This window comes from Euprymna scolopes, chromosome 38 (genome assembly GCF_053919585.1).
Source record: "Euprymna scolopes isolate OS-2025 chromosome 38, ASM5391958v1, whole genome shotgun sequence".
NCBI classification, from domain to species: domain Eukaryota; kingdom Metazoa; phylum Mollusca; class Cephalopoda; order Sepiida; family Sepiolidae; genus Euprymna; species Euprymna scolopes.
In genome coordinates this window covers 1,965,435-1,989,611 of record NC_136519.1, presented here as the reverse complement: position 1 = coordinate 1,989,611, position 24,177 = coordinate 1,965,435, and the positions used below count along the sequence as shown (strand labels likewise).

General features: G+C 34.2%; 1 protein-coding gene across 1 annotated transcript in view; it reads left to right on the top strand.

The window, feature by feature from the left end:
- LOC145263052 (uncharacterized) overlaps positions 1–24,177 on the top strand; it is a 287,051-nt gene that overhangs the window by 184,491 nt on the left and 78,383 nt on the right. Inside the window, exon 6 of the mRNA XM_080119881.1 lies at positions 17,040–17,249. Within this exon, the coding sequence (XP_079976007.1) occupies positions 17,040–17,249 (210 nt within the window). The remainder of the gene's footprint in view (positions 1–17,039; positions 17,250–24,177) is intronic.

The window sequence follows — 24,177 nt, the reverse complement described above, 5'->3', positions numbered from 1 at the left end:
TATAGTGGGTGTTGTTGTCGAAGTTTCTGATACATTTCATCCATTTGTTAACAGTACTTATCCGTTGTAGTGATTTCGCCTGCATTAAAAACACTTTATTTAGGAGTTATTCTAGCTTCGGGAAGTGTCATGGAGCTTCTTTGGCGTCTAACCACTGAGCTGAGTGTCGCCGATTGTTGTAAAGAACCTACTGTTTATCGCAAGTTATAACTCGATCAAGAAACTGGTCGTTCTTGTTGCGTAAAAGAAGGGTAGATGACATTTCTTAGCGGCGTTTCTTTTGGTTGTCGTTCAATTCGTGAGGCACTTATTTATCAAGTTTTTTGTCTTCCAATCTCTTTCAAGTAGTTTTAAATCGCCTTACGTTTAATTCAGAAGCAAATTCTCAAACTGTCGTGTGTGGATTGGCTTCGACTAAGGCTCTTAATTGATCATTGTCAACATCCGATGGCCGACCATTACGCTCATTATCTTCAAGACTCTCGTCGCTGCCACGAAATTTATTTAACCCACTATTGTTTTGTGCAGTCAGCGGTGGTTCCTGTGTCAAACGCTTCGTTCATATCGCGAGCTGTCTCGGCAGCTTTCCGGCCTAGTTTGAATTGAAATAAGAAAATTGTGCGAATTTTTTCGCCCATCTTGTATTCAACGTTTTGAAAAAAAGGCATATTTTTAAAAACGATTGCAATTAAAATGATTAGATAGAACGAGAAACGCTATTTAAAATAATATATAAAGTAAAGGTATTCTAACGAAAACTTATTTTAAAATTATATATAAAGTAAAGTTATTATAACGAAAACTCATTTGAAAATACATCATTTGAAATCAAAATTAAAAATTCCGCAAGCGCTTTCTTCTCAACCTCATCTAACAATATATCTTTATTGTCGGTGACGGTTATGGATTGTTGGTTATTAGATGCACACACAGGAATTCGACAGGTTGCTTTATTCGGGTCCAAATTATCAATCATCAACGATACCATTTCCCTTTGTTATTATATTGGCATCTGTGACCACCTTTAGACGACAATGTCACTGTCGTCACACCCGAAATGCATTTTGTCTTCTCACTGAATTGACCAAACTTTGGTGTTATTACACCTGTGTAATCTTTTGCTGAAAATGAATTTTTAAATACCATACTTTTAAACTATCTTTTTTTAATCAGGTATTTTTTTGTATGATCCTAAGGCTCATAATTTTTATTCAAATAACCTGTTAAAACATCTGATAATTATTTTATATTGTTTTTGCATTTGTCACCAGGGGCACGATTTTTTTTTAGAGTAAAAACCCTTTCAACAAAAACTGCATTAATCTTCGAAATTCAATTTACGACCGATGACAGGCTTTTATAAAAACTAACCTTGAGTTTAACCACTTTGTAAACTTCAAAAGGGCGTCAAGCAAGGAGATATGCTTTCATCAATCCTGTTCTGTTTTGCACTAGCTGTTGTTATGCTTAAGACTTGCCAAAGCGGTTTTTTCTATAGGTCGTCCTCTTCACCCTCTTCTACGTTGATGACAACGCTCTTGTTAATGATTGCACACACAAATTTCAAGTTTTTGTCAATGTATTAGCAAAGAATGCAAAAGATATAGGATTTGAAATAAACTCTGAGAAAAATGAATGTCGACAGTTAAGCATGACTTTTCACAGTAAACCCATCAGACAGATCACCCAATTCATTTGTTTCGGGCATAAACTGATTTCATCCGGTGATCACAGGACGACAGTGAAACACATAATCGGGCTGGGTTAGGCGGCTTTCCAAAAACGCAGCATCATTCTAAAATCAAACAAGATGCCGATAATTGTAAAAGTAAAAGTTTGTTTAATTTATGGCCTCCCAGTAGTTTTATATGGCTATAATTGTATCACATGAAATAATCAATTAGTCCATCGCATTGAGGTGCTTAAAAATCACGTGATGTGTTTCATTACGGGACATAGTCTGATAAAAAAAACAAATATCCACTTTTCCGCAAACTACTTCCGTACCCCCTCTATGATAAAATCGAAAGTAAAATTCTTAAACTTAACCATGTCAAACGATCAACCACTGACCTATCAAAGTTATGCTTTGAGGATATTAAGAAGGCAAAAGAGGCAGAAAAAAAGCCAAGAAGGTGGAGAGGAATTGTTTTTCATTGGAGATCTCTCAACAGTTGAGTGTCCATCAACCAACTTGCCCAGGATCGGAAGGAGTGACGAAAAATAAGTCACGTGGGTTCGCAATCCGCACTAAGCGGAAGATTCGACTCATGATGCTGCACGGTTTCTTTATAAATAATTTCTCAGTACACAGAACATAGGTATTAAACCTGCTGCCATGTTCTTAATGTTTATTTAAATAACTTTTTGCTGCATTTGATAATTATTGTGTTATTGCTTCCATTTTTATCACTAGTGTACGCTTGTGCCAAAGTGACCTCTAGGTACACACAGCCTACATATTTGATACACCTTTCTCCTCCTCCTCTTTCTCGCTTCCTCTTTCTCTACCTTTCCTCTCTATTATGGTTCCTTTCTTTTCCCTTTTCTCACTATTTTTCTCTACTTTTCTCTTTAGCTTTTTCTCTTCCGAATCTTTCTCACAATTATTTCTTTTACTGTTACTATGGATATTTTTTTCATTCTATATTTATTTAAAAATCTTTCCGAGGCGCCCTTTACCAGGAAATACCAACGGGGCTTCACAGGCACTTTTGCAAGTCGGAGTGCTCCTTCTCGGGGGCGCTGACTTCTCCATCCCACTTTCCGACAATCGTATCACAGTTTGTTTTTTTTTGCAGTGGAAGCGAGAACTAAATATGTACCCTTGTTAAGGTTGAGCCGGTTACTCCAAAGGAGGAAGTTTCTAAGTAATATTACATTCATAAGCGATCCCTAATCGCATGTATATCCTGGTCAGAAGAAATTACGCTGTTTGCTTGCCTGATTGATTGATTTTGTTTGTTTTTGTGTGTGTTTTTGTTTGTGTGTCTTTTTTGTTGTTGTTGCCAGGCGGTTTTGCTAACTTGTGACATGCAATGTATGGTATTCTCATACGGTCACCCATCTGGTATTGACCAAGCTCAACGTCGCTTAATTTCAGTGATCTAATATTCATTCATTTCGTTGTTTATTGGCATTGTTGACATCGGTTTTCACGAATTTTTCTAGAAAGACCTCGGATACTTAGAGGAAGGACCACATAAAATTTGCCAGCATCCTAAGTGAAAGTGTTTTATTTTTTTTAGAACGAACTGGATTCGAACTTGATGCCCTCAGGCTGTCAGTCACCTCGTGATCAAACGAAAACCGGCGTGTCAATCTGATTAGGCTGTTATGTCTCGATCAGAGATAATGTATCGATCTTATTTGGACTATTTTAAAATGCAGCAATCTACATGGCTTCGTGAATTTTGTCATCTTTAATTCCAAACATTCAGAGAATGAAACACGAGTTTATTTGAAATTCCTATGTTTTAAAATAGAAATCATCGCAAATTCAAAAAACGCGAATTTCATTTAACCTCTAGCAATACGTGTTAGTTTTGATTCTTCGGATTACTGCTCTCATCTTTCTTATCGTGAGTGTTATTTTAACAACGTTTCAGTTCTTAAGGTATATCAGATTTGAAAAGCTGGGAACAACAACTGTAAACTTTAGTTACTTTTGCACTAGGAATATATATCTCATAACAAATGCCAACAATTACGCATCAAAAGCAAAAGCAGCAGATGAAATTGCATAACCAACGGCGACTTTCCCAAGTTGGTACACTGTACTATAGATAATATTGTGTGCAGGGGGGGGGGCTAACAGGAAAATCTAGTTTTCAAAGGAAAGAATATGAAACTATGGTATTCCTTGGAGACTGAGTAACTACAGTTTCTCTCAGATTTCAAGGGTTTTACATATCTTTTGAGAACCATACCAAATAAATTTGCGTTATCGCAAAAGCTGCTTACCATTGAGTTCTTGCTAGTAACGGCAATTGGTCTTGAATTTGGGCGAAAATGACCTTGTACAAGTGGAGGTCTGGTTAATGCTTTTTTCTAGTTTTTACACTCTCTTTGGTCCAATTATGTCTTTATTAACATCATGAAAATTGCGCATGGGCGTTCGAGACCTGCTTTGCCATACGATGCTCGTTCCAAAAGTAGAGCCTATTTTTTTACTCTAGAAATTGAAGGTCTAGAAAGACGGGAGTGTTAGCATTACAACGAGCTACCTGTTGTGATTCAGTGTATAGTTACCATTATTCTCGATGCACTTTTTGCCGGGAATTCAATGACGCGTCTTTGCTCATGAAAGAGGTTGTTTTCTTGGAGCTTTATACCGCCAATATTTGCAACAGAAAGATGAAACTATCAGGTCATGAATGCTTAGGTTTAGTCATTATAACAATGCCAATTTACAATCTCCTCTGATCCCTTCTGGCAGAATAAAAAGCATCCCTCGTATTATTATTATTTACTCACTAGAAGTTCTCACGCAGGTCGTCAAAAAAAAAAAAATTGCTCACTGACAAAAACCGACATGATACTGGATGATAACAACTCTCCCCAGGTTTCCAATACTCGCCACCTCTTTCAATATTTGTAAAATTATTTTGCATCATCGCAAGAGTCGCTTGCTATTGACATCTGGCTGGCAGTGACCATTGGTTATCAATGGAATTTGGGTGGTAATAAGACTCCCCAAGGTCCCAGATCTAGTTAGTGCTTTCTCTTTTCGATCTTATCCCCATCCTCAACCCATTTTCCATCCACCTTGACCTATTATTATTATTTACTATATATTAATACGATAGCGTGTCTGTTCTTTTGTGTGTCACGCTTTCCGGCAAGTTTCATTGGTTGAAATTTAATTCCGGAATATAGATTAATTACAGAATACACATTCACGAACACTCCAGGCAGCAATCGATTAGCGTGTTTTCACCGCTATATTTGTTTTTAATACTATAAAATTTAGGATGTTATCTTTCTAGTTATTATTATTATTATTATTATTATTATTATTATTATTATTATTATTATTATTATTATTATTATTCATTAAGAGTTTTCACACAGACCATCATCAAATAATTCTCTTTGAGCACAATCTGTGATGTTCTCTGAAATCTTAGTGGCGACAAGTCTCCCAGATTTCTAGAACTCACCACCTCTTTGGATAAGCTTTGCAAATTAGTTTGTGTTATTGCAATAGGCGTTTATCGTTGATCTTCGTTTGTAACGAGCATTCGTCTGGAATTTTGGTTATGATAAGCCTCGTATACTCATCTAGTGGAGGTCTGGTTAGTGCTTTCTCTCTTAATTGTTATCCTCGTTGATCCTCCTCACTTATCTGGTGTAATAATAATAATAATAATAATAATAATAATAATAACAATAATTATTTTTATTATTATTATTATTATTATTATTATTATTATTATTATACAGATTTCGCTAGTTATTATTTGTAACAAAACTCGACAATATTATGTTAACATCTGTGTGCAAGCTAAAACGTACATATCAATTTCTCTAGCCATTGAAGTTTTCTAAAAATATATCTGAGTATGTTTACTTTCAAAACCTCTGTAAGCATTTCTAACATATTTCTATTATATAAGCGTCCGGCGCGAATGCAGACCAAACCATGTTATTGTGCCATCTTTAGATAGAACACATATCATATATTGATCATAACGCAAAAGTGTATTTCAGTTCAAGTTTTACGTTCGACGCAGCTCTGACATCGCTCATGGATGTTGGCAACTTTCACATGGTCCCTCCCGTAAGTATCCGATATCTTTATAAAAAGAAAGCCTGATAGAAAGATATCGGAGAAATTAATGGCAGCACAATCATCAGAAATGAGGCTCCTCCTCCTCCTCCTCCTCAAGAACAACAACAACAACAATAACAATAACAACAATAACAGCAACAACATCAATAACAACAATAACAACAACTACAACAATAAAACAACTACAACAATAACAACAGCTACAACAACTACAACAATAAAACAACTACAACAATAACAACAACAACAACAACAATAACAACAACAATAATAACAACCATAACAACAAAAATAACAGCAAGAACAACAAGAACAGCAATAACAACAACTACAACAATAAAACAACTACAACAATAACAACAACTACAACAATAACAACAGCAACAAGAACAAAAATAACAGCAAGAACAACAATAACAACAACAACAATAATAGCAACAACAACAACAATAATAGCAACAACAACAATAATAATAGCAACAACAATAAAAAACAACAACAATAATAGCAACAACAATAACAACAACAATAACAACAACAATAACAACAACAACAATAATAGCAACAACAATAACAACAACCACAATAACAACAACAATAATAGCAACAACAATAACAAGAACAAAAACAAGAAGAACAACAAGAACAACAATAACAACAACAAGAATAATAACAACAAGAAGAAAAACAACAACAACAAGAATAATAACAACAAGAACAACAACAACAACAACAACAAAAAATAACAACAACAACAATAACAACAACAACAACAACAATAACAACAACAACGACTCGGACGAAAATTAAAAAATTACTTCTTTGGCATTCATCTTCGGCGATCGGACAATTCCATCTTTTAAAAAAGGGGTGGATAGCAATAACATACGAACATACATGAAATTGCCTTAGATTGCTATTTTCTAGACTAAAAGCAGATGTACCTGGCATTGCCTGGTATAACCATAACGTTAAATTTCTTTTTAAAAAATGAAGTAAAAAGCGAAAAGAAATTGAGACATATGCATTATATTATGATTTTTTCTAAACAGTTTACTTCTTGTAAGAAAGAAATACTCGAGCTGAGATGGAAACTAAGACCTAAAGACAATAATTACAGTACGATAACCATTAGGCCAACTTGCCACGTTCTTTAAAAAGTGTTTTAAAACTTAATTATTCTTAACATAAGGAAGCTGCCATGTGAATGATTCGCGCATGCGCCGTCGTTAAATAGTTGACAGATAAAACTCTAATGAATTGAAAGTTGAAAGTTCGGAATGTAAAGTCGTTAAAACTTACTGTTGTAGACCTGTGCTAGGAGTCACAAATGAAAAAAAACACAAGTAGTGTAAAGTGTATAAAACATAATATGTATTTATCATAAAGAATACATGAGCCACTAAAGTGGTATGAGATGAACGTGTTCGTAGCATGCGGTGAAACATGGTATGAATTTCTCTATTTAGTCTCTGATACCAGTGGTAGGACTGGTTGATTCCACTTCGTACTAAAATAGGGGTGATTTTTACCCCACAACACTTACCTATAAAATTAATTTCTTTACAATTCGCTACAGATTGCCCATATACATGATGTAGTTTATTCTTTGTTTTTAGTATGTGAGTTTAATGCTCGAAAAGGAAACTTCGTACGGACATTTTTACATTATCTAGCTTTTAAAGAAGACCAGCGTTGCAGAAGTGTCGACACTAAAACACGTGTATCTATCGTATCCTATTGAAAATCAATATCGCTGAAAACATCTGACAACGAGAAAAAAGCATTTTTACCAAAAGTATCTTTTTTATTTATTTTTTAAGATATTTCGCTTCGGGATATCTTCTTTTGTAATCTTTCTGTAATGCGGATGTAATATATTTTGTAGTCTTTCTTTTGTGTCCATTCTAACTTCGCTTGGATTCTATCCTCATATAATGGGCTCCTAAAGCAGTGGATTCCATTACGAAACAGATACTTTGTTTTGTTTTATTTTATTGTATATTTTTTCTTATGTAATGTGGCTTTCATGTTTCTGTACTATTAACCAAAAAATTCAAAACAACGTTTACAACGAACCTTCTTTTAGATCGCAACAAAACATGGTTGGATCATCATACAGGGTTGAATAATAAAACTGTAGCTCTAGAAAAGACGACATGATTCCATTTCCGTTTCATGAAAACAGGTTTTCTTTTTGTTGCAAACCATCTATTAGTTGACCAGTTGTGTACAAATCTCAAGAGCGATAGGAGCCTTATATCATGTATGGAAGTGACACAATGTTCAGCAAGAGAGATCGAAGATGCGCCGTTGTACAACTAATGCTCTCTAACGATCAAAGTTATAACAACAGGCCCATTATGCTGACCCTCAAGTCCAAAGAGACCCAGGCTTCGCTTCCGAAAAAGTGCTACGTCTTTGTACCCTTCTCTCATTGTCCCCCTACTCCCTCGACCTGAACTCACTGAACTACTTCGTTTGGTCATACGTCGGAAATATCACCAACATGACCTCCCCAACACTAAAGCCAGCCTGATCGCCGCCACCCGCCGAGTATTTGCAGAGCTTATGCCGGCACTTGTGGAAAAGGCATGCTCCCAGTTTTGAACCAGTATCGAGGCAATTATTGAGGATGAAGGCGGCTACATTGAATAGACGCCAGCTCTACTACATAATTAAGTTACCTGAATTGATTTTTTTTCAATAAAAGTTTTAAAATAAAGTTGTAGTGTTAATTTCTTTAGGGCGATACTTTTATCGTTCCACCTTGTACTGTGGCTGGCATTTGTCCTGAAAAACGTTTTTTTTTTTTTTTTTTTTTTTTTTCTAAAAACAATGTTATAGGGTGACTTGTCGAATTGTGATCATCAACATGTAATTACGGTGTTGAGCTGATAAGAAGAATTAATGGACAACGGGACGAAATAGCAGAAACAATAAGTACAATAGTTGATCAATTCAACTGCAGGGCAAATAAAGTTAATCAACAAAGGTACGAAATTGCTGAAAATACAGTAAGAGCAAGCTGTAGTATATGTTTAGCTCATGCCGGCGCTTGTAGAAAAATTATGCTCCCAGTTCCGAACCCGCATCGAGGCGGTAATTGGGGCTGAAGGTTGATACATCGAATAGATGTCAGCTTTACTACATAATTAAGTAAGCTGAAGTGATTCTTTCAAAAAACGTTTTAAAATGAAATTGTAGTGTTAAGGACGACAACTTTTTCGTTCTATCCTGTACCTTTCCACAATGTTTCTGATTCGAAATGCAATTTTCTGGTGAACACAGATTTTACATTGTACAAAATTGACTTTGCAATCTAGTGGGAAGTAATCTCTTGTCTTCTCTATATCTTTTTCTCGCACAATACACGTTGCTCGTCTTTCTTTATTTTATTATTTCATCGAAAGGCGTCCGCCTACACTCAATATTTCTGCGTCCTTTTTACAAAATATTCACAGCAAGAACTCGTAATTCTGATAGCAACTTAGAGAAATTTCTGTTCTTTTGTGTCTCGAAAACTAAACGAAATTTCTATCCAATATCTACAACATATTACCATTGGATTAATTTTCTGAGACTGCAATATGATTGTTATCAAGTCCAATGTTAACAAATACTTGTTGAGAAACACTCTTAATGAATAAAATTTTTAATAGAAATCCCCCTAGACAAGACATGAAGCCATTTTATATAAAAAGTAAAATACTACGACTTCATTGTCAAAAACTTTTCAACTATAAGTGTTAGATGGAATACATCCTGACCGAGAAAACAGCAATTCTTCCCTCTTTGACAGAAATATCGCTCCTAGAATGTGAGGAGTAAAATACAAAATAAAGGAAGGGAAAGATACGCAATTTTATTTGTCGTCTTCAATCCTCTCATAGTAGTATTCATCATCGAGCTGACAATCTCGTTAACCCTTTATCCTCGAGTGGCATTTTGGTGCTGCTAACGGTGACTAATTTGTAATAATAAAATAGCATTGTGAACATGATATCCTACTATACGGATATATACATGGATATATTGAAGGGTGTTTGTTGAACATCATTTTCATTTTGAATAATATCTCGAGTATCAGTTGCAAACGGTTAATCTATTCATCTGATTGTCACTTATCCTTTTATAACTTTTGCATCCTTGATAAATGGTGAGTTATTAGTAATAAATATCCTGCGTATTGCGCTTGCGCAAGAAATATCCATTACACTTAGGATTTCCATAAGGGCGGCGCCATGTTGATTAGATTATTCTCATATTTATAATTGACAACAGAATGTGGATGTTGAGTTTACTTTTGCCAGCTTCCTAACTCCCATCCTCATCAACCAGCAGATCAACCTGACCCACAACGGTTGTTGTGGTTTCCATAGCAAGTTAAAGGTACGTCCTCGATAATCAGTTCGACAGAGTCAGTGCAATTTTAGTTAGATGGTAAATAGTGAGGTCAATACTAAATCTCACTTCCTTCTCTTTTTGTTTTAGTTCTCAGATGCAATGAGTAATTTTTTTCTGACAAAGGGGGAAAATTGCTAACCTGGGAATAATGGTGTGAATAAATAAATAAATAAAAGACAACTTTGAAAAATACAGAACTAGTAATATAGGGTTCAGAGGTTGTGGCGGGGTTATACAAATTGGAGATTACATTGACGAAACGTTCTGATAATAACAGTAATCTGAACAATACAAATAGAATACATCATTAATCCTCGTCTCCAAAAAAACAGGAAAAAGTTTTATTAATATTTTTTGTCATAGTTGTTGTGGCGTCCCTGGGGATACAGTTACAAGATTCAGCATTCCTTCCCTGGTGTGGTTAATCACCTGAAGAAAACCAGATGGTGAGTTATCCGAAACGTGGTGTAATAAAGAAAACAACAGCAACAACTATAAAGATGAGGATAACAGTCCGCAAATAAATAAATACACAAATTACTCATCTCAAAGGATTCCAATATATAAAAAATAATATATAATACCATTTTGTACGGATCCGACAACAGAAGACCAGATAAGAGCGGAGACTTAGATTTATAAAACAAAACCATCCAACCTTGATCGCTCCTCCCGTTGCTCAATGGATAGATGCGCCGAATCTCTGCATTTTCTGAAGATAGCGGTTTCAATCCTACCGGAAGTTGGCCAAAACGTGGTGAAACAACAACAACTATGAAAGGCAGTAATTATTGGGGATATAGTTACGACACTCAACATTCCTATCCCGTCTCAATTAATCACCTAAAGAAGGCCAGAGGATGAGTTGGCTGAAACGTGATGAAACAAGAAAAACAACTATGGAGATGAGGATAACAGTCCACAAACAAACAAATAGACAAATAAATAAATACGTGTTTTATTTAGTAAGGATTTCTGTGCGGACATTTATAGTAGAGGTGTTTGTTTTCGAATGAAGCCGTTAGTGTGTGGAAGATTACTTAATAGATACGCGAACGCGAAAAATGTACAAACTTATATAAGTTGCTCTCTTTCTTCTTCCTTTTATATGTTTTACTCTCCCTTTTTTTCTCCTTTCTTCTTTCCGTACTGAATAAAAATAAGAAGAAATAAAATTAATTGCTTTCTGTAACATACAAACGCAGCAGATGTTCCGAAATAAGGAAAAACATTATTTCACATAAAGGTGTGAACTCCAGATTTTGTAATCAATTAAAAAAAAGGTTTTAATTATAATCTTAAGTGTACGAGCTGATTCTGACGTAAACAGTCACACGATAACGCAAACGAGAATGGCTCTAACCGAAACACCTATTCATTGCGATATTCTGAAGATGATCAAAAACAACTTGCACACGACTAATGGCCTTTATTTCTAGATAGATTGTTCACCAAAAATAATGTAATTTTGTTATCGGTGTCACAGCGTCACAACTCGACAAAAAACAAGGTCGAATATATCTGATAAAGAAAGTGAGGATATTACAAGATGCCATTCCTGGGAATAAATAAAGCATGGGACCCCTTAGAAGTTTGGTAAAATGTTAATTAGAATTCCAATTCCCGGCCATAGATGTATTGGAGCACTTTTTATAAGCCTAGGATAGGTCTTCAGCAAAAGTCCGCCATAAGAATGGATATCAGCCAACGCTACTGTGCCGGGTGCCAAGTTGCGTGTCGGGTATTGGATGCTCCGTACAGTCATAAAAAAAGTGTCCCCTTTTAGGCTCTTTCTTTTCTTTTAAAAGGTTTTGTGTGTACTAATTGGTTAACTTTTATCAAGGTGCGAAGATACGTGTTTAGGAGGCTTGTCATGTTGACAGTATTCGCCATTACGAGAAGATTGGAAACTGTGGGTGCAATTGGTAGAATATTACTTAAAAGGAATTTGATTACCCTTATTTGTTTGGTGGATACAATCCTCCCAGGCTCTACCCTTTTCTTTTAGAAGTTTTGTTTTTTGTTGTTGGTTTTTTTTGGGGGGGTGTTTTTATGAAAGATCTAGACAACTGCTTATAAAAGTGCGCGGCCCATCCTAAGATTACAGAGATTATGACTTCGGCGATGATCGCGAGCACGATAGGATTGAAAGCACTACGTGAATTGATAGAATATTACTAAAGAGTGATTATCGAAGAGGGCGGCTCAACAAGAATTTGTTTATATTTAATTGAAGACGAATTATGTTGTTGTCGGTCAGAAAGAAATCTTGATAAATCTTGTTCCACAAGTTGAATGTTCTAGAAAGGTGGATTTATAGTTAATCGCCTGAGGCGCCTCCACTGATGAATGTCGAATGTACATGTTAAGATGCTCTAGCCTTTCTTACCCCACCTTCCGTCATGATGCCAGATCTTTATGCAGTGGTAAAAGACTATATGTTCTATGTTGCGGATTTATTAAGTTGGAAGCGTTCTCATCTGATACTGATAGCCATTGTCCTTAATAATAATAATACATGTTTTCCAATTAAGAATGAATCTGGTATTATTATCATGTATATTAATACGACGCCATGTCTCCCGCTGGTTTCTTATAATAGTAATTTCAATTTAGTATTTGTTACGATAATAAGACGCCATAATTGTTATTTATTCCTTATTACTATAAATATTAATATTATCGACGTGTTTGTCACGTTGTAACAGAACGCGGACGCGCGTGTGTCGGCTGTATGCAAATGTCGAGCCGTGTTCAAAATGACTTTATTGTAAGGAAATAGAAAACGACTATAAAAGAATGTGTGCACAGACCGACAAAGATGTTCTAGAAGGATCTCGTTTGAAAAGATAAGGATCGGAATCACATTAGACACACGTGCGTGACGTCACATCCGTAACGAGAAGTTACGCGTGGCGAGCGAATGAGAAATAAAGGTATTTTCTTAAAACCTGAAATAAGGAGTTGAAGTTGTTTCCTATTTTTTTTGTTTTTGCCTTCCTTGCGACAACGTTTACAACATGGTGGGTTTACATGTCAACATTTGTTGGGTCTACATATTAGCGTTTGGGTCTACAAGAATGTGTGCACAGACAGACAAAGATGTTCTAGAGCATTTGACGAGAAATAAATTTCAAATTGAATATTGTACCTTTATTTTTAAACATTTTGTTTAACAATTTTCATGCCTTGGATGAAATGTTTTTCTAGCTTGTATCTGATCTTTTTAAGATTATATTTTAAAACTCTCCTTCTCTCTATTTCAGTTTGTATTTCTCCTCGCACCACAACTCATTTTTGCAACCCCTCTTTGTATTATTACATGTCTGAATATTCTCTCTGTTTCAGTTTGTATTTCTCCTCACACCACAACTCATTTTTGCAACGCCCTCTTTGTAATACAAGTCTGAATAATGAGAAAATCCGAATTTTTTAACAAAAACTTTAAAATAACATTTTAGATTAAATTCTTTCAGAATAGAAAATCTTTAAACTTTAATAAGGAATATATTTCATATAGGTGTCATTAACAAATATTCAGTACATAACGAGGAAAATAGAGATTAAATTTTCAAAAGTATTGTATAACTGGTTACGGTCAATAGCAGTCCTCATCAGCGAAGGTCTTTGTTATTGGTATTCTATTATTATTATTATTATTATTATTATTATTATTATTATTATTATTATTATTATTATTATTTAAAACATTTTGTGTGCTGCTCTTTCGCGCGAGGACTAATATATATATATATATATATATATATATATATATATATATATATATATATATATATATATATATATATATATATATACTAGTAGTTCAGCCTAGCTTTTCTCGGGCCCTATGTACTGTATAACTTTAACTTTATCAGCATATGTGTATATATATATTAAAACCTAAATCGAAAATTTAAAGTGTTTAGACCCAAAATTTGCGGAGGAGTTTGGTCTTGGCAACCAAATCTTTACCATAAAAACTGATTAAAATGCTTGCTGCATGTCTGAATACCCTTTATGTAAAATTTCAAATGTTTAGATCCAAAATTAGCTGAATAGTTTGCTAGAGACTGCAAAGGTAAAATTTTTTGAACTTTGACCTCTTAGCAGCGAAAGTGTCGGCTAAAAACTGATTAAAAAGCCTTCCCTATTTCTGAATACATTTTATGTAAAATGCTTAGACCAAAAATTAGTTGGGTAATTTGGTAGAGACCTAAGAGATCAAATTCTTTTTAACTTGGATCCAAATTCTGACCCCTTAACATTTATTGTTTTGGGATCAAATCAAATTAAAAAAAGTTTGATCCATGTTCAAGTAATCTACATCTAAAATTGTAAGTGTTAAGACCCAAAATTGGCGGAGGAGTTTGGTAGAGTTTTCAAAGGTGAAATCGTTGAACTTGGGCCCCTTTACAGCCAAATTTCTGACCGAAAACCGATGCTTGCATCACGTGATCACTGTCGGCCTTCTTGAATGAGATTAACGCTTTATATGAAAGTTCATTTTAACTATAATCTCACCACGGTTTACGTTGCGCGGTTTACGAACGGTTTGTTCCTTGCTAGTGGAGTCAGAGATGATTTCGTGGCTGGGTTCGAATCTCGCGACGGGCGGCAATTGAATTCCGAAATGATGAAACACTAGTGTCTGTACGTATTGAAAAAAAAAACAATAGTATTATATCGGTGCAAAAATAATGTCGTTTTGACGTATATATATATATATATATATATATATATATATATATATATATATATATATATTGTGTGTGTGTGTGTGTGTGTGTGTGTGTGTGTATGTGTGTGTGTGTGTGCTAAAAACAACATTATTTGTGTACCAACTTATATATATATATATATATATATATGCAACTTATAAATCCCATGTGTGTGCGACAAATTTCAGTGCTAATATGTTTACGATCCTGTGCAAATCGCACTCGCCCTTTCATCTAAGAGTCCTCGAAACCATTTTTATTAAGTCCATGAGACTTTCTCTTTGCAAGCAAAAATAAAATCTGTTAGGACTTAATTTGATTTCAATGTGACTTTTCCCTGTTTATTTATTTTTTATTTTATTTTATTTTATTTATTTATTTATTGTTATATTAATTCTTTTTCTATCCCTCGCCATATTCATGACATTTAGCTCTGCTGGACGAGAAACGGAACCCGGTTAGCTAGCCTGTTTTATGTTAAATTGTTTTTAAATCTTCATGTGTTGATATATATGTATAAATATATATATACATACACACACATATATATATACATATATATACATATATATATATATATGCATATATATTGGTGCCCTATGTAGTTTGTTTACATACCATACAAATAGTAATTATTTGTATTGTATCCTGGTTTCACGAATAGATTCTTAACTAGTTCCAAATTACCAGAACAGCAACGAGAAAAGGAACTCTTCAAAATACTCTTCAGAAGACATCTTGTTCTTATCTTCTCCATGATTATCATGCTTTAGACGTGCTATTCTGTTGGTTTCTTAGACAGATATCAATGCTATGGAATTTCTATTACACATATATTCTCCTGATACTATGTATAATACTAAGAATCTATAAGTACTATCTATAAGTATATATAAGTACTATCTATAAGTATGTATAAGTACTATCTGTAAGTATGTATATGTACTCTATTTTTATTTTTGTACTGGCTTATTCACCACAGACATGTGTCTATTTCTATAGGTTTTTGTTTAATCTGAAATAGGTTTTAGTAAAACTTAGAACGTGGTTACTAAATAAAATAAGAAATTAATAATTATAATAAAACTAGCAAATTGCCGGCATTGCTCGGTCGTAGAATGCGCATAAATATTATATTTTAATTAATGCAGAATTCTTATTTATTTTAATCAGAAATACCGTAGGTATTAAACGTAACGTTAAATTTCTTTAAAAAAATTAATTAAAACGAAAAAAAAATGAAACATGTGCATGCGAGTATTACTTTTTTTTCAATTCTTGTAAGTAAAAAAAAATACTCGAGCTGAGATCGAAACTAAAATCTAAAGACAGTCAAGTACGATAACCGTTGGATCAGCTTGACACGATCTACAAAATGTTTTTTTTCAAACCTACTTATTCTTAATATAAGGTATCTGTCATGTGATCTACTGGCGCATGCACATTCGTGAAATATTTGAAAAACAGATAAAAATCCGTTGACGCTCACGTACCAATTTTTCAATTTAGCGTCCTTTTTTTTCCAGATAAAAAACGATTAAAAAGTTCTCTACGTCTTCGAATACATTATATACCAAATTTTAAGTCTGTAGATCAAAATTCGTCGAGTATATAGGTTGAGAAGTGTCCGCACACACACATTCTCTCTATATATATAGCGAGAGAGATAAGTATAAACTTATGAACTTACATTCGTAGTAGGCAAATTCCGCTATTAAAGAAATCCTTATATTTTATAAATAACACTCTGATTTTACTTATATATATATATATATATATATATATGCCTGACGAATCCTAATGTGGATGAAACGCGGAATATTCTGTGTAGCTTAATTGCCATATATATATATATATATATATATATATATATATATATATTTCTAACTTACTACCTAGCTCTACCTATGTATTGAGCACTGTTGAAGTAAATACTTAGTTTAGGCATAAAATTATACTTTCGTATATTAATTTATGTGATCAAAGAAAGTAGTCATATATATATATATATATATATATATATATATATATATATATATATATACATATAAACATTTTGTGACCGACAAACCAGTTAGTTTACATTGGGTTTTAAATAATTTTCTGTTATTCTTCAGTTAATGAACCTGAAGAAGTCGAGGAGTCAGAAGAGCCTGTGGAGACTGAGGATGGCGAGATAGGGTTAAGTCCTGAAGAAGCCCAACGCTTGGGGGCCCAAACCTCACTGCGCAACATGCTTAATGAGCTGGACACTGATGACAACTTACGTAAACAAGAGACTAACGAGGAAGAAAACGAGGAGACGCTTTATTACCAACAGGAGAAAGGTAAGTGCATGGTGTCAATGTATTGTCTTCTTTGCAGCTAAAGGTAAAAAACTACAAAACAAACAGCCACAAAGTTGGCATATAACCAACCGCTAAAAAAATTGGATTGTTTTTTTCACCAGGTTGTATTTCGCTGCGACAATCTCGCTATAAAATATGCTACTCGTTAATCGTGATAATAGAGTAGACATGACTCTTAAGACTTGGCAGAGTAATTTGTCTGGGAGTAGAATACTCCGAAATAACAATTTCAAATAATTATTGCATTATTTAAAGATGTTAATATTGTTGGTATTTAAGGAGATAAAACAGGACGAAAAACCGTAGATTCGTTTCGTTTATCATCGTTTGAAGAAAACATTTTAAATTCTCCATCGACAATTGTTAAACAACAACGATCTTTATCAATAACAGATAGAGAAAATGTACTATTTTATACTAAATCAATAAACGTGTGCTATTTTTATTGTAAACTTATAAATGCGTGCCATTTTTGTAAGGGTCTACAAATCCAGAAATAAGTGCTATTTTTATATTAAAACTCGAAATTTTATAGTAAACCTTAGACACAGCACTCTCCCTCGATACTAGCGCACAGGTATATGTATTTGCTGACTTCAATGTCCACCACAAAAACTGGCTTGGATTCTCTACTTACATAGACGCAGCTGGCAGCACAACACATAGCTTCTCTATATCTCATTCCTTATCCGACATGTTTCCCTGACCAACAAGATCAATATGCCTCACTTCTAGATCTATTTCTGGCCACAGTTCCCGATAATTGTGTAACGAATGCTCACAGCCCAGTCGGGAATGCTGATCACGCTGTGATAATGGTAGAAATTGCCCTAAAATTTCGATTTAAATCTGAAGAGCCACTGCTCAAAAACAACGAGGTATTACAAAAAGGCTATACAGTGCGCAAATGAGATCACTGAATGGATGAAAAATGCAATTGAAGCACATGTTCCCACGCGGAAATTCTATAGCACGCCCCACTCTCCCAATTGTTTAACCCTATTGTGCAGCTGCCATTGCTCAAAGGCAGCATGCGTACCGCAGATATAACAGATTTACAAACAGACAGAACTTTATAGAAGCTAGAAGTAATTGTAAGAGAGAAATAACAACAGCTAAGAGAGAATATATCTAAACCACCAGAAAATGCTCGAAGCACAGAAACTAGGACCCCAGGATTTTTGGAAAATGTACAACAGTGTAGTAAATAATGGACAGTCAAGGATTCCCCCACTATCCAACAATCATGAGGTTATTTGCACGGCAACCGAGAAGGCTAGCATGCTTGCTAGTCGGTTTACCTCAAACTCCACACTGGACCCTGCTAACCATCCTCTCCCTGACTTTTCCTTTGCGGACACCATACTAGATGATCTGGTATTCACCCCTTCTCAGGTGCATGCTATCATAAAAACCATAGGCATCTCAAAAGCATGTGGATCTAATCCCGGCTGTGCTATTAAAAAAAAATGCTCCGCTAAGGTTGCTCCAGTTCTCTCTATATTTTACAATAAATGCTTTAAAAAATCTTACTTTCCTGGCTGCTGGAAAACCGTTTCTGTGGTACCAATTTTCAAGAACTTTGGCGAAAAAACTGACCCATTAAATTATTGCCCCATCAGCTTTTCATCAAAATATTTGAGTTCATAATTAATTAATTAAGCTCTAGTTCATCACCTTACAGCTGCTAAACGTCTGACCGACCAACAATATGTATTTTGACAAACCCTTTCAATAGCAGATATCCTAACTGTAATCTCTGAACGTATATACCATACATTGAACAAAGCAGGGCAAGGTAAAGCGGTAGCCCTAGATATATCTAAGGCTTTTGACAGTGTATTGCACGAACGTCTTCTCAGGAAAATCAAACCTTACGAATACTTAACATAATTAAATCCTTCTTACTTAAGAGACGAATCCCGATTGTCCTCAATGGTCGTAGATCTAAACAATATGATATAAATGCAGGAGTACCTCAGGGGTATATCCTTGGATCTTTATAATTCCTAATATTAATAAATGACCTCTCTGATAAAATTGTTTCTGAGATAGGTATATTTGCTGATGACACCACGTTCTATAACATGCACTAGGCTAAAACACATGAACACATATAGAAGTAAATGGCAGAAACACTAGAGAAAGACCTCCAATAGCTCTGGCTACAGACACATTACCTGAAAGTACTTCTTTTAAACTCCTATTTATTTGCGTATACAAGAAACGAGATGAGTGAAGAAAATGCTTATTTGCAGGGGAAAGTGTATGATGTAGACAAGTCGAGGCATCGAGTGACTATATATATATATATATGTGTGTGTGTGTGTGTGTGTGTGTCTGTGTCTGTGTGTCTGTCTGTGTCTCTGTGTGTGTGTCTCTGTGTGTGTGTCTCTGTGTGTGTGTGTGTGTGTCTGCGTTTGTGTCTTCTATCATCTTGTTGATAATGTCTAGCAAGCATAGCGTCTAGAATTGTGAGACGCTCGTGTTTATAATGCAATCTACATTTGGGAAAACGTCGCCTATTTTTTGTTATTATCTACCGCGTACCTAGAGCAACAAAAGGTTAGAAGAAATTACTTTGCCATTCGTACGCAATTGCTGTCTCTTGGTGCTGAAAAAACTTTTCTCGGAGGTATTTGAAAAGATCTTTTGATCTGTCGACTTGCTAGAAAAGAGTCGCTCGTTATCTTCCTTCGATCATCAGATAAGCTCGACATCCCAAGTGTGTATGCGCCAACGCTTGCATTTAAAGTTGTAGTAAAAAAATTAAATACAGCTAACATCCCACACGATTTTAACTCACACAAACACACACACACACACAACCATACATACACACACACACGCACAGACAACCACCCACCCATACCTCCACACACACACAACCCTGCCCCACACATCTATATATTAGCAGGCCACCAGGCGTTGCCCAGTCGTAAAAGAATCATAAATATTATATTTTACTTCATGCAGAAACTAAGACACGTACATGCAAGTAATATGTTTTTCTAAACAGTCTACTACTTCTAAGTAAATAAAATACTCGAGCTGAGATCGAAACCAAAACCTAATGACAGTGAGCAAATTACGATAACCATTAGATCAGCTTGATATGATCTATAAAAAGTGTTTTCACACATATCTATTGTAAAGATAAAAGGCTGTCATATTTTCCAGCCGCGCATGCACATTCGTAAAACAGTTGACAAACAGATAAAAATTCGACCATCCCCATGTACCAATTTTTACATTTTTAACCCTTTGCAACATTTTTTGGGGGTGAAAACCGATAAGAAAGTTTTCCACATGTCTGAATACTCTATATACCAAATTTCAAGTCTACAGGGAAAATATTCGTTGAGTATATAGGTTGATAAATGTCCTCATACATACATTCTCACTTATATATATATATATATATAATATATATATATATATATATATAGAGAGAGAGAGAGAGAAAGAGAGAGAGAGAATAGAAATACAATACAAAACCAAATTAAACCGCAAGCATGAGCCACTAACACAAAGAAACCACAAACAAAATCCGTAAGCGTAAAAACAGGTATAGGAAAATCCTATGGTTCAACCCTCCATATTCTAAAAATCTTGAGACAAACATAGCCAGGGAATTCTTTAAAATATTAGAAAAAAACTTTAAAACCCCTCATAGATACAATAAAATCTTTAATAAGAACACGGTCAAAGTTTCTTACTCAACTATGCCAAACCTTCATCAAAAAATAATTAGTTCTAACAATAAAAAAAATTAGTGAGATACAAAATGCAAATATAGAAACTATAGCAGGGTGTAACTGTAAAAGAAAAAATAGATGTGCCTGCAAGATAAAAAATTTGATTTATAGCTACACAGTATCAAAAACCCCATATATAAATTATGTTAATAAGCAACCATACAAATCCCTTTTCACATTCTGACGCAACCACACAATTATTAAATAACTGCACCCCCATTAACCAATCTACCAATCAAATACAACCAAACCTATTACATACCAATATCACTCCTAATCTACCTGACAACAGATATTTTAAACAAAATGTAATCTATTTGGGTTTCAGATCTGGGCTTATTAAACATAGGAATTCAGCGCGTAAGCACTCCTTTAAAAGTCCTTCCTTGAGAAACGAGACTGCTTTATCTAAACATATTTGGCGACTCAATGATAGAAATACTCCCTTCAATTTAAAATGGGATATAATATGATCATATAAAGCATATATACCGGGGACAGATTCTCTGCATTTTGTAGATATGAAGCCCTTAAGATTTTAAAATATAATCAAAATAAAACAATTCTCTTAAATCAAAAAGATGAAATTCTTTCTGGCTGTATTCATAAACGTTGGTTTAGTTTCGACAAATTTAAGCCACCATAGATCATAATATGTTTTTTATTATTACTAATCTATCTTAAAATTTATAATTTATAAATTAATAACTACTACCTCTGGTCGGAAATAGTTGTGCAGAATAAAAACTGTCTGCGTTTTAGTTTTGCCACGCACCATTTCAACGTTTTAGGGGGTAATTGGTAGTACTTTAGAACGTGCTTAATTGAAAAAGGATTAAAAGTCATTAAGTGTTTAGTCTATACGCATTATTTTTTTGACTGTTATATAATCTATTTTTATGGCTATATAAATATGGAAAATGTAGTTGATGCCAATGTGGAAGGTAAAAACAGAAGTGATAAGAGAGAATTGACAAATTCAAGACGAACAGCAGTTCTGCAAGCGTTGCTACAAAGGTCTAAAGGGCGCATCCTAGAACGAGGTGCAATCAAAGATGTTGCCACAAAATTCGGTATAGGAAGAAATACTGTAGGCAGAATTTGGTCACGAGCACTAGACAGTTCGTCCGATATATCGGTGCCAATGTATTCTTTGACCCGTAAGTTTCTTTGTGGACGAAAAAAGAAGGACTATAGTTCACAGTTGGCAAAAATAAACATCATTCCCTTGAGAAAAAGAACCACTTTGAGGTCTACTGCTCAAGCATGTGGAATACCTAAGACAACGTTGATTGCAAGGATGAAAGATGGCGAAATTTGAGCACATTCAAATGCTGTAAAACCGCTTCTCACGATAGAAAACATGAAATGTCGCGTTGATTTTTGCCGTTCGCAGTTGGATTTAAATCGAGGAATTTTTAGAGAAATGTTTGATGTCATACATATTGATGAAAAATGGTTTTACATGACGCAAAATGCAATTAAATTTTATTTAGGCAAAGACGAACATGACCCTTTAAGAACCACTAAAAGCAAGCTTTTCATTACAAAGGTAATGTTTCTTACTGCCGTGGCTCGACCTCGTTGGGATCCACATCGCAAATATTACTTTGACGGGAAGATTGAATTTGGACATTTGTCAAACAAGAGGCGGCTAAACGTAACAGCAAAAACAGGCCTGCTGGAACAATGGTAACTAAAGTCATGGATACAATCACGAAAATTCAGATTCGTGAATTCCTTGTTGAAAAGGTCCATGTTTCTACCCGGAACAAATGGCCAAGTGGATCCATTACACAACGAATCATAATTCAACAAGACAATGCTAAGCCACACGTACATCCACCCGGTGTTCAAACAAGAATCGGAGAGATTAGGGCTGAACATTGAACTGATTAACCAGCCTGCAAACAGTCTGGATCTGAATGTGCTTCAATCCAATCTAATCAATTCAACACTAAAAGGCTCCAAAGAATATTGATGAATTAATTGAAGCAGTTGAAACCAGCTTTCAAGAATGATAAAAATCAAAGTTGAACAACATTTTCCTGACATTGCAGGAGACAATGGAACAAATAATTTTGGCTGATGGTGGCAACAATTACAGGCTTCAGCACATGTCAAAAGCACAGCTAGAAAGAAAAGGAAAACTTCCCACTTCAATTTTGATATCAGAAGAATTGAAAAGTAAATTAACACAATTGAATAAATAGATGTTTTAGCTTTTTGCATTATTTTTTGTATATTTATTTAATCATACATTGTAAGAATGTACGTACAATCAATTGTCAATTTAATTAAGTATAATTATTTGGTTAACCTGTATTTTCTTTCAAAAGTATTGCCTTATAAAACTTGAAACTTGTATGCACCAAGTATTTCTCACCAAACTGAAAATTTTTGTGCACCAACTATTTCCGACCGGAGGTAGTATTATTATTATAGTTATTTTTATCATTACTATTATTATTATTATCTTATCTAATATTTTTACCATTATTTTATTTTATTATCTATTCCACTTTAAATTTATATATGACTATTATTTATTAATGTAAGTTCTATAAATATTATAATTGCTATTAAAAATATTATTCTTATTTAATTACTACCAATAAGATTCATTTATTATGTAAAAAATAAAACGTATAACTAATTAGTGGTTGTCTCCCTTTGAACAGTTTAATTCTTTATTTTTCTAGCTGAATATAATTATCTCCCTTTGTAATTCAAATATTTAAATTTAGCGTAACTAACGAGTTCAGACTGGTAATATTATTCCATTGGCGTTTTCTTTGAAAGTTTATATATATCAACATTTTCAAGCATTCATAAACAGCATTTACCATCCAAATGAATGCTTTGACAATGATACTTACGACTTTTAGAAGGCGAACCATTAAAAGGTACATATATTTTTTTGTTAAAAATCTTTATAACAATTATCATCTCTTAACCTTACCCATCAACCCCATTTTATTTTGTTTTTATTTTTAATTTTAATTTTCTTTTCTTTTTATCTTTGTTATTCAGCATCAAAAAAGTTACTATTTTCCTTTATATTTTAAATATTTTTCAGATACATTAAAAGATACATCTGCCTTACCTAAAAATGCTAGTTTTATTTTTGGTGTCTTAAAAAAAAACCC